The 19,078-nt window shown below is 36.7% G+C and overlaps 1 protein-coding gene across 2 annotated transcripts; it reads right to left on the bottom strand.

The window, feature by feature from the left end:
• Positions 1–99: 99 nt before the first annotated feature.
• LOC129294438 (protein TIC236, chloroplastic-like) lies at positions 100–19,078 on the bottom strand. Of its 2 annotated transcripts, XM_054932818.1 has the most exons (24): positions 17,122–19,060; positions 16,812–17,043; positions 15,786–15,984; positions 15,625–15,684; positions 14,592–14,696; positions 13,285–13,425; positions 13,012–13,074; positions 12,363–12,593; positions 12,183–12,266; positions 11,541–11,698; positions 10,830–11,349; positions 10,472–10,642; positions 10,272–10,331; positions 9,480–9,602; positions 8,280–8,555; positions 7,532–7,597; positions 7,178–7,309; positions 6,270–7,091; positions 5,891–6,171; positions 5,439–5,692; positions 2,981–3,219; positions 2,647–2,838; positions 1,498–1,770; positions 100–406 (listed from the first exon to the last, which is right to left on the bottom strand). In XM_054932818.1, exons 1-24 carry the CDS (start codon positions 18,740–18,742, stop codon positions 260–262), a joined length of 6,450 nt encoding a protein of 2,149 aa, XP_054788793.1. In that variant the 5' UTR covers positions 18,743–19,060; the 3' UTR covers positions 100–259. The 2 variants fall into 2 exon arrangements, with proteins under 2 accessions (XP_054788793.1, XP_054788794.1); XM_054932819.1 differs by lacking the exons at positions 100–406; positions 1,498–1,770; positions 2,647–2,838; positions 2,981–3,219 and having other exon boundaries at positions 5,554–5,692; positions 5,834–6,171; positions 17,122–19,078.

The following is a 19,078-nucleotide window of genomic DNA, read 5'->3' as shown; positions in this document are numbered from 1 at the left end:
TTTAATTTCTCAATAATAAAAATACCAAGGGCTTAAAATGAAGACGTTAGTTATTCAAAACAAAATTGCAATCCGTGTGCCTATAATCATTCTTCTAAGTTGATGAGAATAAATTATATTTTGGCCTAAATTGATATATTTCCTTTGATTAGAAATTGAATATTCTGTACAAATAGAGAAGCTCAATCCGAGCAAAAGAACAATGAACATGTACATTACTGCGTATCTCTTGTACAAAATACTTGCGGAACACGTCAAATTAATCCTGGGAGGTAGCAGAATACTCGAAAAGAAGGCGTTTGGATGGAGCTGATTGCAAAAGCACTCGCAACCGACTTGTTAGCTGGTAGCTCAATGTCCATTGCAAAGCCATCTCTGATTCCTTCATCTGCCTCACAATCGTAGCCTGGTACAAGAAGATCATTTACTTCAGATGACAACAATAATAAACGAATACTACAGAATACCAGTGCAGCCTGCAGTCGTAGAAACCAAAGAAATCAATTGGCACCATTGGATAACGACAAATTGATCAAACAATCTAATTCAGGACCCGGATCCTCTCAGCAGCCACTTTCCGTAGCATCTCTAAGCGGCCAAATCTGATCCATTCAGATTATCAGAATCCCATCCATGTACAGATGGCTTTTAAAAGTACATATGAATGATTTATTTTTAAATAATAAAAAAATATTTTGAAAAATCATGAAGAAAATATTTTGAAAAATCAGAGGTGAAAATAGGTCAGGTGTAAGTCAAATTTTGACTAAATATGCCTAATTATAAATTTAAGCTTGGTTTTTTTGTTAAATAGGTCAAGTTGTATGACTTTGCAAGCCTGTTTATTTATTTTAATATTATGAGCCTTTTGGTTAAATAGGCTTAGCCTGACCTACGAAGACATACAATCTGTCCTGTTTAAATTTTAGCCAAGTCTATTTAATAAAAGGGCTAGGCTTAAATTTATAATTCAGCATATTTATTTAAATAGGTTAGGCCTGTTTAGTAAAAATCTAGCCCAAGCCTAACCATTTTCACCCCTATATTTTCTTTCAAACAAACTATGAGTCAAAATGTATTTTTTATTATTTAAGAATAAATTGTCCACATGTATTTTTTAAGCCATTTGATCTATACATGGATGAAATTTTGATAATCTGAATGGACCAGATTTGGCTGCTGGGAAACGCTGAGAAAAGTGGCCACTGAGAGGATTCTGTTCCTCAAATTCAAGCTGACAGCTTAATGGAAACTAGAGTTGTCAGGAATGAATGACAGCCTGTATCCCCGAAGACATTTTGCCATAATAACCTCAGAAGAGTCTGATCTCAAATTTAAGAAGGGGTAGCTGTTTCTTTCTTCATAAAGCAACATTATACCTAATCTTTTCCCCTTACTACCAATCTATTTGATGTCTTCTTAATTATTGAGAAGATGGGTAAAATAAATAGTCCTGGGGACAAATTTTGACAGATTTACGATCTCTATCATGCTTACCTGAAGACGTTTCCCCAGCTGAACTTCAACCTCTGTACCAAACGATATATTACTGGCAAGTGACTTGAGAGGATCCACTGTAGGATCAACAGAAACCAAACTTGGTATCTGTGGTGCATATACTAGTCTCCACCTTGCCTGCCCAAACTCTCCCTTCCCTTCAATTCTAGGCATTAATTTTTCAAGAGTTGCAGTTGCAAGTTTTTCAAATGCTAGCTGACCATTCCCTTCCAAAATGGATTCAGCCAACTGACTCTCAAACCTTCTGGCAGCCTGCGCATACAGAAAGTTAGAAACAGTTACAGGACCATGATGCCTGGAGTTCTGACCATGAAGAACATCCTAGTTTCCCAGATGAAAATATTTATGGAAATTTAGATTTTAAAGCCATGATGCAACTTTTAGGTAACCAGAGCAGAGTGAATCTAATAAAATCAAGGGAAAACACTGCTTTTAGTCCTACACTTTGCTCAGGTTTTGGTGTGGGTCCCTACACTTTCCTCCCATCTAAAACATTAGTCCCTACATTTTCAGGATATTGATGCTGCACAAACAATGTTAATAATACTGACATGTCAATTACAAATGTTAATTTTGTGCTTACATGTCAAATTGATGCTAACATGAAAATTTCAATAAGATTTTTTTTTTTAAGAAAAAAAGTCTACATGGAATTTGTACATTTTGCTGATCATTTAAAGAGTCTAGGTCAGCCTTTTTATTTCATTTCATGTAATTTTTAAAAAAAAATTTTGCTTATTAAAAAATTCCATGTTAGCATCAGTTTAACATATAAGCACAAAATTAACAGTGTTAATTGACATGTCAGTATTATTAAACACCATTTAAGCCACGTTAGCATCCCTCTGAAAATGTAGGGACCAATATTGCAAATGGAGGAAAGTGCAGGGACCTAGAAACCGAAAACAAAGTGCAGGGACTAAAAAATAATGTTTTCCCTAAAATGAACTAAGATGATCCACGGTACTTGTTTTCATCACGTTCTTTCATTTTGGCTTCAAATGTATTCCCTTTTTTCCTTCTCTGTGATGAAGCATCTCTTATTTAAAGCACAACGGATTTCTCTTTCAATGATGGAGAGTTTCTAAGGTTTATAAAGGCTTCAGAGGGATGACAGTTTTCTTTTACCTCAGTGGGTGATAATGCATCCTGTTCCACAGAACGTGTTGAGGTCACCACAAGTTTGTCCTGCCAATTGCTTGCTCGACCTAGAATCCTAAACTGCCACTCTGATCCAACCAAGGCTATATCCAGCATGGGGTCTAGTCCATATTCAGGCTCAAATTTGGCAACATTTAGATGCTCTCGTTTTAACCTCACCTGCATTTGAAATGAGTGATATGACATTGACAATGAGTAAAAGAACTTGAAATCCAAGTGAACGAAAACAGCTTACAAGACTCCCAGGGGTTACAGTTTACACTACAAGAGCTAAGAAGAAAACATTGGAGTTTGGACAAACCTGTGTTGCAACTAGATCCACTTCACCATTCTCAAATGTCAGTATGCCTCTAGGTTTTATCCATTTGGGGTCAGCAAGACCATTCAATTCAAGCTCTCCACTAACACCAAAATTAAGAATCAAAGGATAAACTATCTTCAACTCAGGTCCAAGCACAAGTTTCAAATCACTAAGACGAACTTCTACATTTGGTTTAATCTGCACTTGCTCCATATCCTTTTCAACTTGAGTTGACTTAACTGCATTGTGAGATTTCTAAAGAATTGTCATAACATGCAGAAAAAAACTATTCAAAAAAACTATTCTAAAATATAACGGTATAACCAGAAACCCTAATAATTAATTAACAACATAGATAAGTGTCAAAGATTAATCAATTCAATTGGATTTAGCAGCTCCAGCAGTTTGTGGACAGCTGTCCTCTGCAGGTAAAAGTAGCCTAAAATGTAAAAAAAGAGAGAGAAAAGATTTGCATAAAACAAAAATATTTACCTAAGAGGTACATGGTCAGCTCCTACAGTTTATGATTTCTCTTGCAGAAGTGGACATAAAACACTTAATCTGATCAGCTACTTCTATCCTCCTACACCTATTCACACTAGAGAAGTATATGACTGAATTGCTAAAACTAATGAAATCCTAACCACCACATTACTCGCCTATGTGCAGAAGATGCAGGACAGTTACTGTCACAGAATGTTCCACTTCACCCACCCCTCTTTTGACTTGGTCAGCCACTTCCCACTACTCTCTATCCTTGCATGTTTGATGATCCACTGTACGAGTGTCGTGGCTGCTGTGGTAGTCCATTGTAAGATCTCTCTGACTCAATACTATAATGCAACTCACCAACCTTGGACTGTAGTTGGACACCTTTGAAATCTCAGATTGGTGGTGTCCAGTAGATGCCAAGAGATAAGAACTTGGAGAGGAGCAAATATTTAAATCCCTCCTGGGTCTTCCAAAATCACAAGATGAAAGGGGAGAATTCTGAGTTTAAATCCCGCCACCATCAATCAAAGTTGTCTTATCAAAATTTAAAGGGAAGAATGTCATACAAAACTCATGCAGCCCATCCCCACTGCTGTTGCTCATGAAAGCTCTGCTATCGGTGAACCTAGGTGCAGTGATAAGAAATAGAAGGAAGGTAGACCACGATGCGACCACGACCATTGCTGCTTGTAAGGCCACACACGGGGCACTTGTTTGAAGATCTTTGGCAAGTCCCCAGATTGGAAACCAAGCAAGGGAAGGAAGAATAGAGGGCTAGGGGCTATGTTGCCTCCACTGAAGTCTGAAATGCCGGCCAAAGTTCCTGTTGAGCCTGCTCTATTTATTTATTTATTTATTTATTTATTTTGGGGGGGTGTGTGGGACAATAGGAATGCTTACAAAAATTTGTCAACTCAAGTTCTCCCACCCGGATTCTGTTCCTCTGGTGCCAAATTTGTCATGTAACTTTAAATATGTCTGAGGAAATCTTGTTAGTTGGAGCAGCCAAAGACACTCAGCAACTTTCCAGAATGGTGGCAAAGCTAAGTACAGGACCACGCCATGAAATATGTGCAGGAATTAGGCTAAAAAGACTACTCTTAGAATCACAACTTCATCCTTAATATGCATGAGACCGTTCCATGACACTCAGCAGCAATAAGCAGAGTCAAGAACCAAGTCCGTCATGATAAAATCAAACACACCAGAATTAATTATCACTTCATCAAAGGGAAGGTTGGGCAAGGTGTTATTGGGCTTGTTTACATATACGCTTGCCACCAAACTTTTCATATATTGACAAGTCCGCTCCAATAACCCAGATTTATATTTTATTTATCCACATTATGTTATTAATTTATCCAATTTAGGTATGGTTGATATTTACTCACTAGATTGGGGGGGGGGGAGTGAAAATCCTTTCTTTGTCTCCCAATGAATCACAGATTCATTGATTCATTGGGATGTCCATTCGTTTCTTTTAAACTGACGAATTCAGAATTAATTATGGACAGATTGTATAGAATTATTATTTTCGAATTCTTTACTTTTCCTATTTGACTGAGACTGAAGGAATTTTTTTACTCCTCATCTGGTTCAATTCTTCCTATTTAAGCTGCACCCATTCATTGTCCTCTATTCAAAAAAATAATACAAAAGCTTCGAAATCAATCTTCGGCAATGTCATTGTGCATCATTCCATCTAAAGTAAACTAGTTCATTCATAATTTGGCAGGATAGAGAAACACATATTGGTTTGTGCACGCTAAGGAGTCTGGTCAGGAAAGAAACATCACCATTTTTCCAATTTCATAGGATGGCCTTGCTTTCCTGACTGGGTTTTGCTTCTTCATTTCAGGAGGATATCTCATGATTATTCTTTGTAATTTTCTCTCCGTTAGTTTTTAATTTCTCTGATTCAGAAAAAAATACAGAAAGAAGTAATCACAAGGTAAAATAGGATTACCGGAAGACTGAGAAACTTTGGTCTTTGAAGCCACGGGTTTTGAGCTGAAGAATCGTGAAACATATCTTGAAGCAACTGCTTGACTTACACCACCAGTAGGAAGCATAGACTGATTTGACGGAAATCTATCAGAAGTAGTAGCACCACCCCTATCATGCGGTAAATATGCCTCTCCATGGCTAAGTTTGATATTCCCAGATATATCTGGTTGCAATATCGAACCAGTTATTTGCACCTGGGAATCAACTTGACCACTGAAAAAAATCAGGGAACGTACGTTAACAAAATTCATGTATTCAAAACAGAAAACATTCACAGTTTCATAAGTCAACAGTACAAATGATTTCCAAACAAAATAACATTAATGGTTTGAAGGTCAAATCAGTAACATATACCCGCAAATAAGTCAAGAATAACTTAAGAACCCTTCTGGAGAAGTTAAGGATAACAACCTCAAAATATTTTTTGCCCGCACTTCCAAAACTTCACACTTCAACTCAATCTTGTCGTCAAGGGCTGCTTCACTAGTTCTAAGAGGAAGGTTCCCCTTTACAAGCAGTTTTCCTTTTCTGCTGACCCTACTCTCCAATGAGGTGATGCATAACCTGTTTGATTTCACATAAACAGTTCCACCAAAGTTGGTGAGTGGCTTCCGTAGCACTGGTGAAGTTATAGATGCCCTATGGAATGATGCATATCCATCAAGAACGGGTTGATCAACTGTGCCTCTGACCTATTAAAAATGGAAATAGGAGCATAGGACAAACCTTAGATAAGTAAGCACGACTTAAATAAATACATCCGTGAGGAGACAATATTGAATTTACCCACCTCAAGCATGACATCAGCATTGCCCTGGAGCCAATTGGCATAAGGAGATAAAGCTGTCAGCAGCATCATTCCCCCATCTTTTATATCAGCATCAACCCTGACTTCTCCAACATCCAAAATCTGCCAATTTAATCCTTTAAGGCTTTCTGCTAACTTAGTATTCCAACCATCTTCGTTTCTCTCTCTAGAAAGTTTTTTGTCACTACCATCATCAATATTCCCCTTATTCTTCTCCTTTACCCAGTCAGGAACCCAAGCAGCCTCATTTTTATCCAATTCTACATCTTCCTGTAACGTGTTATTCTGTACAAAACTGACAGGAACACTTCCTTGAATAAGTACATGACCATTTTGGATTATGGGTTCACATTTTGCATTGAACAGAAAACGACTGGATGAGGTAAGAGAAGCAACTACTTCTGCTCGCCCAAGATCAATACCGCCAATGGCACCATCCAGAAGCCTTACTTGCACATCACATTCTGGTTTTGCTAAACTTCCTCTGAGATCTCCTTCCATATGCAATATACCCTTTATGGGTGCTAACAATTGCCGCAGAGAATGAACAACATCTGTTGCCGTAGATTCAATGACTTGAACTAGAGTTGGGACCAAACTAACAGGAAAATTTAGGACAGCAAAATGTAAATTTGTTTTAGACCCCAATAAAGTTCCATCTGCATGAATGGTGGCATTATCATTCTGGATAAAAATTTTCTCCAGGTGGAGCCCATCATCATTACTGTAAGCGCCAACTGCCAAGACCCGCTGGGTTTTGTAATCTCCCCACTCCCAGTCCTCACCATGAAAGTCAAATTCTGCCTGATATCACAAAGAATGAGAAAGCAAATCTTCAAACACAAATAATTCATACCAACTGTAAGGAATGTAAACAGAACAAAGTTTACCACAGTGTCTCCATTTCCTCCACCACTAGCATCAAGAGAGCCATGCCAACGACCTTTAAGTTCAGATAAACCAGGGAGGTCTAAATCCTCCAGAACAACGTCATTTGATGGAGCATGATGCCACCTTGTTATCTGCAAGTTGTCCAAATATCCACTTAATAACGATCACTAGAGACTTCAATCTTTCCAGTGCCAGCTAGAGACTCTTAGCTAATATGATTATTGTTTGGGGGGGGGGGAATGAAAGAAATACATATCAAATGCAGTTTATGTTAAATTACGAGCATAAACTCAGATGCACCAGGTATTGCCACAATTAAGAGGAACTAAAATTTTATGATCCCTTAAAAATACCTCAAGCAGTTGTTGAAGGCTTTCAGCATATAATCCAACTGACTGCAAACTCTGAATAAAAATATCCTGCATATGTTTGACATGGCAGCATGCAGAACTTTTCATTAAATATATATATATATATATACAGACAGACTCACAGTACTACTGATTGTCGAAGGAAACAACAAGACCATCACAGAAATACTTGAAAGTCAGTGCCCGTACTTTAACAATGAAGCATAAAAAACTTGTGGATAACAATCAGCTTACAGAAATGTCTGGCAATTGAAGTATTTCATGGTATGTGTCAAAAAAGGAAAAAAGAGGGGAAAGCCACAGATAATGAAAATTTTGCAATTAAAAAGACTAACGAAAAAGCAGTTCAGTAGGGAACTGTCAGAGAAGTACATGCATATACAAGTCCTATATATTCAGATTCTCCATGGCACAAAAGTCATCCTTATAACATCTGTTTTATCCTACAGTAAATTCAAATTTCTGAAAAATTAAATAAGAAATACATTCATTCTTACTTACAGGATTACTTCCACAAAATTCATTCTTATTTTAAATTTTAACAATGGCCGTCATACACTTGTCTATACAAAAAAGAAAAACATAGTGGGAGAAATAATAATAATGAAGATAGCTGAAGTTACAATGCTTTAGACAAATAATATTATCACTAATGATCTTAAGAAAGTCGAAACAAGAATGAATGTCTGAAGACAATGCCATAAGTAGCTCAAAAGAAAGCATTGATGACCTTTGATCTTGAATGATCAGCAGGATCTGCACTCCGAGAAATAAGCCTTGCAAGAGGAAGCATCTCAGCAACCTCAGCTCTACTTACTTCAAGCTTCATTCTCCACCTGCCCATTGAGGATATAACATTACCAAGATGCCCAGACATGAGCTTTTTCAAAAAGCCATCTCCCTTTCTGCCTACAGGGCTTCTATCTCGAGTGCCAGGCAACACATATTCACCTTGAAGTTCATAACGACTGTAGTGTTGTTCCAAAACAGTTTTCTCAATAGTGATCTGAACAACAGTGCATCAACTAATAATCAGCATTGAACATGAACATCACAATTTTCCATTTGCACAAAATCAAACTAAAGACAATAACACCACAACTCATACAATTCATGGGGTCTAAAACCCATGGTAATAAAAAATTTGCAATCTGCATTAAAATAAAAAATGTTGAATTCATTACATGGTGTTTAAAATCCCTTGCTATTTAACCATTAATGGCAAAGATATTCTATACATACCAAAATCAATTACGACCCAAAATCATGATTTATAAAAAAAGAGTTTATATGGTATTTGGATAAATTTTTAGGAAAATATAATTGAAAAACAAGTAATGGTAACCTATAAGATAACCACAGTTTTGGATTTATAAATGATTTTAGCATGTGTAGGGGTGTTTGGATATTTTGAACAAAACTATAGTTTTGAGTTCATAATTGATTTTAGCATGTAATAGGGGTGTTTAAATATTTTTAAGAAAACCATAATTGAGTTCATAATCGATTTTAGCAGGTAATAAGAGTGTGTGGATATATTTTCATAAAACCATGGTTTTACCTGATTTTCAATTGCTTTTACATTATAATTATAATCAATCTCATTAATCAATTTTATAAATAAATTATGCCACTAAACTTAATCAATTATATTCAAAATCAATCATATAAATCAAGTTTATTCACAATCAATTTTATCAAATCTTAATCCAAACACACCCATATTTTTGCACGGGTTTTGCTAGAGGCAAAGATTGAAAAATATGAAGTTAGTAGACTCAGACTGTTACACACCACTGACACATTCACAATCAACTCTGAGACATGCTAAACAAACTTAATCCTTAAATTCCCAGGACAACCAAAAGTCAACTAACATGCAGCTTAAATTCAGGTTCCAACAAATAAAAGATTGGGCCAAGGCACTCACAACATCTCCACTCCATCTAGCCGCCACATCAAGGGCTTCACCAAGCAGACCACTGCACTTTGGTCGAAGAACAGATAGAACTCCATGTCCTCTTCTTTTCTGAAGATTCAGCTGGATTTCTGCCTGAAAGCAAATAATCTACCAGCTGAGAAACAAACTATATTTCTTTATATGAAATTTCAATAATAATGCCTCAACCCATTCATTGATATATACTTCATTCTTTCCCCCAAATCATTGGTCTACAATCCTCGATTAAATTGAAGTAACTTGGCCAATCCCAAGTGATCCAAGGAGCAGGACTTCAAATGCTAACAGATAATAATTATACATGCTATTTGAAATATATATTAGTTAGGACCACTAGCAGATTTTAAGCGCACTAATTCCTCATGGTAAGAAGAGGTGCAGCTCACAAATGGAGATTTTGCAGAAACATTAATCTGCACAAGCCTACTTTCACCAATAGGGGAAAAAATTGGAGCAAAATAGCCAATATTATACCAAAACAAACCATCAATTTAACCATGTCCCAACATTTTCACATCTCAATGCAAAGGAAGATCACGAACCAAAAAGAAAAGACGTGAGGCAAGAAATATAATTCAGCATTACACCTCAATGAATTTCTCAGACAGATAAGAGAGTAAGAAGTGAGAATCTTATGGACTCTATTCTTCCTAACATAATTGGACTAACTTCAATATAATTGAGGCACAGACAGAAGATTACCACAGTGCCGGGGAAAGAAATTAAAAAAAAAAAATAAAGTAGGGAAACATTGAGTCATACTCTTTGTATAGTTCCCCTGAGAGATGCAAGCTCCAGCTCATCAAGTGGAAAATGCCGTACCTACAAGTGAGTGCCACAGGGATGAAGAAAAGGATGAATTTCTATGGCATCTTCCGGTCCAATATAAAACAAATCAAAATTTTGCAAGCAGAAAAATTAGCAGACTCCAAAGAATGGACCCAAAATTAAGACAGGGATACCTCCAAGTTTGCTGAATGAAATGGTTGAAAACGAAGATTAGCTCTTAAATGCCCCCTCTGAAGGAATATGGACAACAGTTTTCCACTTTGTGGACCATCTTCACCACTAGGCTGTAGTGGCCCAACAAACTCAAATGCAAGACTTTCATCAGGCCGGCCAGAGGCATCCAACTGTATACCAAAAAAGATGGTTAGGAAAATTTATATATTAAAAAGGACAAAATAATGTTAGGTAGCAATAATACAGAAACTAAAATTAAACTCCAACTCATTTAATTTTTACTTGTTCTTGATGCTATTGGCCAAAATAATAAAATATCTAGATAGAAAGATTTTTAAGAAGAGAAAGTTTATTGACCTTGATACACTCAGGAGAAACTCTCAGCAACCCAAATAGCTGAGGTGCCAACATCAGTTGATTCAGTTTTAGACCGGCGATTGAAACCTCACCAACAAGGCTATCTGCACTTCCTTTCTCCGATATTTGTTCCTGATGCCTGTCCTCAAACTTTTGTTCCTTATCACCAATGCTAGGTTTCAAGACCTTCCCCTGAAACTTAATCCTTCCAGTTGCCTTGAGATGCAAAGGCCTTAGAGAATCAAATGTATATGGAGAAACCAAATTGAAGAATTCAAAGCCATGCATACGCAAATCCAACTCAACTCCATCAATAGTAAATGGAATGGTTTTTGTTGCATAAAACTCTTCTCTTCTAAGAGGAAAATCATCAATGTAAGACGTTTGAACTCTCATATACAAATCAAATCCAGCTGAGGAAGAATTAATGGTAATGAACTCATGAGAGATAATGATATCTCCCCTGGCATCGCTAAAAGACCCTTCTGCTTTAGCTGCAGTCCATCTTATATCAAATCTCCTGCATTAAAAATAAGTTAAATTGAGAAAATTATTGATAGAAGAGATTCAATGAGGAAAGAAGTATCAGGAAAAAAAAAATGGAACTAGGCAACTTTAAGTATAAAAGCATAATAAACAGGAGGAAGGAAAAGCAGATGATATCACAAGCAACAATGTTGCAATTTAGAAATAAAAAATGGCTATTCTTACGGTTTCAAAAGAGATCCTGAAACTTTTGTCTCTCCATTTAAGTCCCCTAATTTGAAAGACATCAGGTGATAGTAACTGGGTATGTAACGAAGAATGATTTTATCAATGCCCAAATTTCCAGAGAAGTTCACATCTAAAGCTGTCTCATCCTCCTCACCCTGAACGGAAAAAACACAAAAGTATACATTAGAAGTGAGGCAGCAACTATAGGAGACAAAGCCTCCTTCATCTGGAAGGGGCGGTAAATGGGAAATGATATTCACATTTTAAGTTTCTTCCAGCCAAATAGCTGAAAACCCCAACTTCCGTAATTTGTGATAATTGGTGAATGCAAGATTCACTACATTTAGGTCTATGAATATCACTTCCTTGTGCAATGCTGCATGTAACCAAAGCTCGTGAGGAAGATCAAATTAGAACCCCTAAGAAACTTAAAGTGGCATTTTTTCCCAATTGAACATCATTAACGGAGCCTATTTGATGGCATTCCAACCTTACATGAGCATGCTAATGCCTCCAAGTTGTTCACGATAACCAAAACAGATTACAAGAAAGAAAAATGTGAACCCGTAGTTTAACCAAGGTATAGTATCTCATTGCTGAGATAAAAAAATACAGGTTCTCTAACAAGCGTCTATATACCTCTGGGCATATCCATGCATTTCCAGCCCCTCTAATTTCACCACCATCTACAATGCTTGCCCTAATTCCATATAAATCAGCAACCTGTTACATGGATAAAAAGTAACAGAACATAAGATGACAAATTTGCAGCGTGTCATTACATCAAACAGCCTTGTGCTAGTAATCATGACAGCTTACACAGTCATCAGTATTGAAAGTGAAATTGGCAGACACATGTGAGAAAGGAACACGATCAAACGCTGCTAGTGCCCCAGTCTCTTTACTTTTAGCAAGTACTTCAAATGCTGCAGATGTAGAGGTTTCAATATGTAATTGAGAGAATGTCCTAGAAACCATTGCACTACCCACAAATACAGGAGCATCCAATGGGCCTTGACAATTAAATAGAGCAGTAACTGAACCAGCAATCTGCAATCAATAAATCTTAATTGAGGAATATGAAAAATGATATTGGCCAAGCTAATACAACTTCATCGGAAGGAGGAATGAATTTGAAATTGATCATAGGGGTGGTTTTCATTTAGTAATAGAAAAAAGGAGCATTTAACCCTTACTATAAGTCATATACAACTTCCTAGTATTTTTGAAGCATCCAAACTATTTTCTCAACAACCATTAGCTACTATTAACAATTAGCTAGAAATGAGAAGTGCACTTGTAATACCAAAAAGAAAAGGCAAAGCAAATGAATCTTGGGAGAATGTTTATGGAATTAACCATTACTATTTTCGAATTTCAGAATTGCAGAGAACAAAAATACAAAACATAAAAAAGCAAATAACATTAAAGTATTGAAATCAATGCACTGAACTGAAAAGAAACGTACAGGGAATAAGAGAGGTCTCATCTTAAAAGTTCTCATTAGGGAATTCACTTCAACGCTTGGAACCTGGACATTTGAACATATAAATATTATAAGATAAAGGAAAACAATTCCAACTATCTGCCAAGACTTGAATGAGACATGGAATAAGCAAAGTAAGCAAAATATCTGCCATAAATAAATTACAATTTCTTGAACAAGTAATTGCTTAATTAGAAAGATCTATCTACTGAAAAACAGCATAGAATTTATGACTACTTCAAGCACCAATTCCACCTGACACATGAGATGGAACTCTCCTTCTTCAGGATGAATGCCAAAATCTCCTGATGCTTCTAGAGGAATGCTGCCAAACCAGCCATTTGCATTGTGCAAGAATATTCTTTGGCCGCGAAAACATAAACTAACTGACATGTTCTGCAAGGAGATTCAAAAAAATACAACAAATTAGGTAGGAAATCAATTCAAATTCAAGCTTACCATTCTGCATAATAATTAGTCTAGATTCAAACTATATGCCTAACCATTGAATATACTATCAAGCATAAGGAAGTCATCAACATTAATGGCAAGTACAATGTTGTCATACTATCTATAAAGTATAAACCAATCAAAATAAGGAAGTTTATTTCAAATACATGTACAGAGTACAAAACTGACAACATTTTAGAGGATGGAAAAAAAATCAAAAACATAAGTTTATGGAAATCAAATAAAACTAAAATTGAGGTTGAAGAGCTAAAATTTGAACCCATAGTAATTTAGCCTGATCAATTCAATGAGGAAAGCGCCTGATTACAATGCCCCAGGCTACCTCTTCTACTAACCTACAACATTTTCCTAAATTCTCAATATCTCTTAACAGCTAAAGGATATCACTTTGTCTACATATACCTTCATCTCAACAATATGATTTTCTCTATTCATGCTACTAACCATATAAACAATTCATTGTCTCCATGTTCATTGCTCATATCACCTTCACATATAGCATATTTTGTTTTGTCAAAGCTTATATTGGGCTTGTCAGACCAAGCTACATGGTTAACCTTTCTTGTTATTTTCAGATGAGACTTTTCTTCTCCAGCACTCCCCCACATACTCTACTTTTTATCTTCTAAGTTTAGTTTTCCATTTGCATGGGCTTGTATTCTTTGAGTCTCAAAATCCTCAGGTCACAACCTTGTCTCTCTGTTTTTTTTTTTTTTTTCACCTGAACTTGCACTCTTTAATTCATCCACCATTTGTTTTGAGCCCTCAAATCTTGCAGCCATTAGACTTGGCTATCATGTTAAGTTTTGTGTGAGCTATTCTTAGATTTGCCCATATCAACAAAATGGCTTAAACTACTTGGTTAAAATCATCACAAGTTTATACGCCCTTCACCTATCTTATTACTTTTAGATTTTAGATGCAACTTTTATTAATTGGTGAGCATATAGATGCATTAAGTAGTAACCATATTTCTTATCAAAAACAGTCTCACTTTTTCTTCTAATGATTCACAAAATCTAGAAAATCCAATATATGGCAAATGAGAGGATAGTATAAGGCATTATAGTACAGATGAAAGTAATACATACAGAAAATGATGATGGAGCATCCAATAAATGGAACTCCAAGCCCGTCAGATCTAGCTGTCCGTGAAAATTTGGGAAAGTTTCGCCCCTTGACATGCACAAATGAACCTAAGCACAGAAATACAAAATAACCAATAGGAGAAAACATATCAAGAAGCCAAAAAAATATGTAGTATTTATGTTCCAGCAAAATCACCATAAAGTTCACCATCAAGTAGTCTACTAAATATTTTTATACAGAGTGGCAAATATTTTATCCTTTGACAATTTTCGATGCATAGAGAGTAAAAAATTATATGGGAGAGAAAGCATTTTAAAGATGAGGCATTTAATAAGGATGAATTGAAAATTTTCTTTCTTTGTTAAAGAACATCAATAATTTAACCACCTCTCATCAGTTTTCGTGGAATAATTAGAAATGACTTGTAAATAAGACCGGAAAGAGTAATTTGTAACTCTAATTTATCAAAGCAAGTTGAAAATAACATCCATAAAAAATGTATTAAAATCTATTATATTATAACACAGAAAGTCCAATAGCCTAATTAAAGAATATGGAATGGTAGAGCTCAGCTGGCTTCAATCATGGCAGATCACAAATCCAATGTTTGTACTTTTCTTGCTTTAAAATCTGGTTGCGGTGGCAACTTATTGTGCTTCTTTAAAATAAAAATAAATAAATAATATTTTTTTATGAAGGAAAAAGATGACAGTCGTTTACAATGTTCTACTCCCTAAGGACTTTTAAGCTGAGAATTCTTTGGAATACAAGAGACAGCTTTTGGGCTTATATGACCACTCAGAATGATCAGCCAGAAGTATGTGCATATTAAATTTATATATGGGTGTCTGCATGTCTCTGTCTATTTATGTTTGTATTTATAAGCATACATACACATGCATACATGGCAGAAACTTACATTTTAGCTGGACTCCAATATGAATCATTTTAGAGGTCCGATGTCAAAATCCTAGACTTAAAAGAGAGTGTGAATTTGGCCAAAGGAGGGAGAGTATTTGAAAGTTAGAAAAGCACCTCACCGCTGGCTCTTCCCTTAGACCATGTTATCGGAATTTCTAGGATCCTTTCAAATAGCTGCACAGAACCCAAATCCAACACAAGAAATATAAGCATTCTATCAAACTTCAATGGCAAGGTAGGAATAAATTGGAATTTCAAACTAGAATATATCTTACCGGTACAAACAGATTGTCAATTTTTAAATTAGCATGCCAATTCTGCTCAATAATGTCAACAAAAACATTGGCAGACAGCCAGCCACCATCTCTAGACATCATATCTGATCTCCAAGTCTTGCAATTTCCACTCAATTGTACGTGAATGCGGCTATAGTGGTTCTGGAACTTCACAAGCCCACTGACATTCTCCATCTCCCTGACAGTTAAAAAAACTCCACATTTCATCAAGTAGTCATGCTAAAGACATAAACAGTCATAGATAATCATGAAATGATATCCTTCCTAATATGAAAAAGCCTAACTTGATGTAGCCCAGCACTTCTAATGTAAAAATTTACTCTTCATAAAAGCATTTTGTTGTGTGCAAGTGTGCAACAACTTGGACTTCAGACCCAGCCCTCACATATAAAATTACAATCTAAATATTAACTTAGAAATTCCATAACTCCACAAAAGTATTAAGAAATTAAATACTACGACGAATCTCATACAAGAAATGCAAAATAGTTTTGATACAATTCAAACCTTGACATTACCAAATATAAATCACAGAATCGTCCAAACTAACATGACTATAAAATACAGAAATTGAGAGTCCCCAAAAGAAGCACGTATGAACAACCAAAACCAAGCCTGAAATAGTAGATTGAATGAATCGTCGAATTTTGAACATCATGCCAGGGTATCCGAGAATGTTCAATCAAATACAACATATATGACATATATTTACTTTTGAATTTTAGGATTTTTATTTTGGGGAAATTTCTACAAGGTAGATATCCCATCTTTTCCGTTTCTTTGCATAGGCCTCTCTTTCTAATAAAATTTCCTCTTTTATATGAAACCCACATATAGATCGAATTCCTTTATGTGCCAATAAGGATAGTTCATCAAACATGTCGATATAATTTATTGCTATACCATAAGAAAAATGGATTTGACAGAACATCTTTTAGTTTTCTGAAGCAATATTAAAATCCAAAGCTAGTTGAGACATTTCATCATAAGATAGGATTGGCTCACCTAACTTCTCTGTCACCATATGCAAGCAGCATCACCGTTGCATCTCTGAAATGAACAGAGTCCAATGTAAAAGGAAGCATATTAGTAATTCCTTCAGACTGCTGGACACCTACACCATCAACATGTTCTGTAACAATATCTTCAACTTTCAGACCGGCGCCAGGCTTCAAATTTTGAGCGGGACCAGAAAGAAAGCAAGATAAGAACTCCCCAACAATTCTGAAAAATGAGACTGAGCTAGATTTCAGAATCAATGTTTTAATAGGAACTTGAAAACATGTTGCCAATCTAGGATTAGGCCGCAAAAAACCTGGAATTTCAGATGCTAAACCTCTTTGCACCCCTGGCGTGTTATCATCAGTTTGTTTGTCAGCAACATCGAGTCCCATCTCCCCATTTTCCTCTGCAGAACCATTAACATTAACAGGTTCTGAAACATCTCCGCTAGACTGCAAATTGTCGCATTCACTCTCTTCCGTCTCTAAGGTTGAATTTTGGTTACGATTGTCACAATCAGAGTGACCAGTAACATTTTCACGAACTGCAGGAGAACAAATTCCCGAATCTGTGACATGTGTCGCTATTTTTATACTATCACTTCCATTTTCATCAATGTTGGCAACAGATTCTGCACTTTTGTCAATCTCACTCATCACCGAAAGTTCATTGTGGTTCATAAAATGAAAACATTCAGAAGGTGATGAAGCGTCCCCAAACTTCCCATGTGGGCCAGAAAAATATGTATGAGCTGCTGATGCACTACGTTCAAAAATTCTTCGTTTAACGGCAATACCAGACGCACAAATGTCAGTCCCATTAGCCTTCCTTTTAAATTTATGTGCCTTGCCCCTTTTTATTACTCTGGACCAAAATCTAAGCCCAGAACCAGGAAATTTAACCCCAAATGATTTTTCCAATTTTGCATGTTTCATGTCATAATCAACGCCAGTGTCCATGCAATGATGATCATGCTTCTCCTCATTCATGCAGAAAAAGGATTTGGAATTCCCCGATACTGTGGAAGGAGTTGCAATCTCCTTTAAATCATCATCCTCATATAGACCAAAACACTCAGAAACAAAGTAGCCGGCCTCAGCAGCTTCCCTAGCTGCAGCATCCCTTTCTCTTGTCCAGCGAGCAGCTGATTCCTCTCGTGCAAGCCTCCTGACTTTTGCCCTATGATCTATCCCTTCTTCAGTTGATAAGTGTCTCTGTATACCACCTTCTGATTGTGGTATTCCTAACCAAGTAAAGTCCTTCTTTTGTGCTACCAAGACACTAGGTTGTGACAAAACAGCATCGATCACCCATTTTCCCCTCCTCAAACTTGCAAAGGGGCGAATTCGAAGCTTGACTGAGGGAGCCTCACCGCATGAAAATTCTTCCTTGTGTGGCCCAAAGGAACATGACTCCAATGTAATGCTTAACGGTGATATTCTACGAACCTTACCAAACTCAAGGTCACGCTGAATGTATTCACTGATTGCTGAACAAACCGAAGGTAATAACTTGGCTTCGATGAAACCTTTGGCCTTATTCTGCCCGTACCATGCCAGTAGACATATTCCAGATATAACGGCTGTATAAATAGATGCCCTTATCAAAAGGAGCCCCTCTTTCCATAAAGGGTTCATATAACTAAGCAGGTCCTTGTTTCGAGAAAAAGGTTCCTTGATGCATTTCAATCTCAACCCATTTCTCAAAATAGGGGATCTTCTCAAAAACTCTGCATTTTCTCCACAAAAATACGAAAACCTAAATTCTTGGTTGATTGGATTACTTTGTTTAGCAGATATAGCGCATCTACGACGATCCCTTTTTAGCAACTCCCTCGTCTCCAGATGAAAGAGGTTCCTACAGCTGCTGCTACCTTCCAAAGAACCGCGAAGCTTAATCCCAAGAAATGTGCAGTCACTTTTCATGCTCAACATCTTCCCTCATAAACCTCCACCTTCGTGGCTCATACAACAGGGACCAAGAAGCTGTCCTTCTCAGTCCCTCGCCAATTCAGGAGAACTCGAAGTCTAGAGCCATAAAGAACATGAGGAATTAGCCAGCTATCTGGCTTTATTGGCTTCTAGTACGAACATTAGAGCAAGGGACAACACTTCCAGGCTACCCTGATCGGAGCAGTCTAAACGTTTGCTGGTCGGGGAGCTTTGTTTCTTCTACTCATGGTCACCGGTCACGGGACTGCGCTTTCGAATTTTGTGAGCTCGAATCGTTCGGCTCTGTTTGGAGGTGGGATGAAATGAAATAGGAGCACA

Source organism: Prosopis cineraria, unplaced genomic scaffold, assembly GCF_029017545.1.
Source record: "Prosopis cineraria cultivar Desert tree isolate PC_DT_omini unplaced genomic scaffold, ASM2901754v1 PC15, whole genome shotgun sequence".
Classification (NCBI taxonomy): domain Eukaryota; kingdom Viridiplantae; phylum Streptophyta; class Magnoliopsida; order Fabales; family Fabaceae; genus Prosopis; species Prosopis cineraria.
This window is presented reverse-complemented; position numbering and strand designations above follow the sequence as displayed.

Excerpts from the sequence above, each read along its gene's own strand:
- LOC129294438 (XM_054932818.1), bottom strand. The coding sequence starts at position 18,742 with ATGTTGAGCATGAAAAGTGACTGCACATTTCTTGGGATTAAGCTTCGC. Across the intron at positions 13,426-14,591 it reads ATGCTCCATCATCATTTTCT|AACATGTCAGTTAGTTTATG; the intron begins GTATGTATTACT and ends ATCTCCTTGCAG. Across the intron at positions 13,075-13,284 it reads AGTTCCATCTCATGTGTCAG|GTTCCAAGCGTTGAAGTGAA; the intron begins GTGGAATTGGTG and ends TCAAATGTCCAG.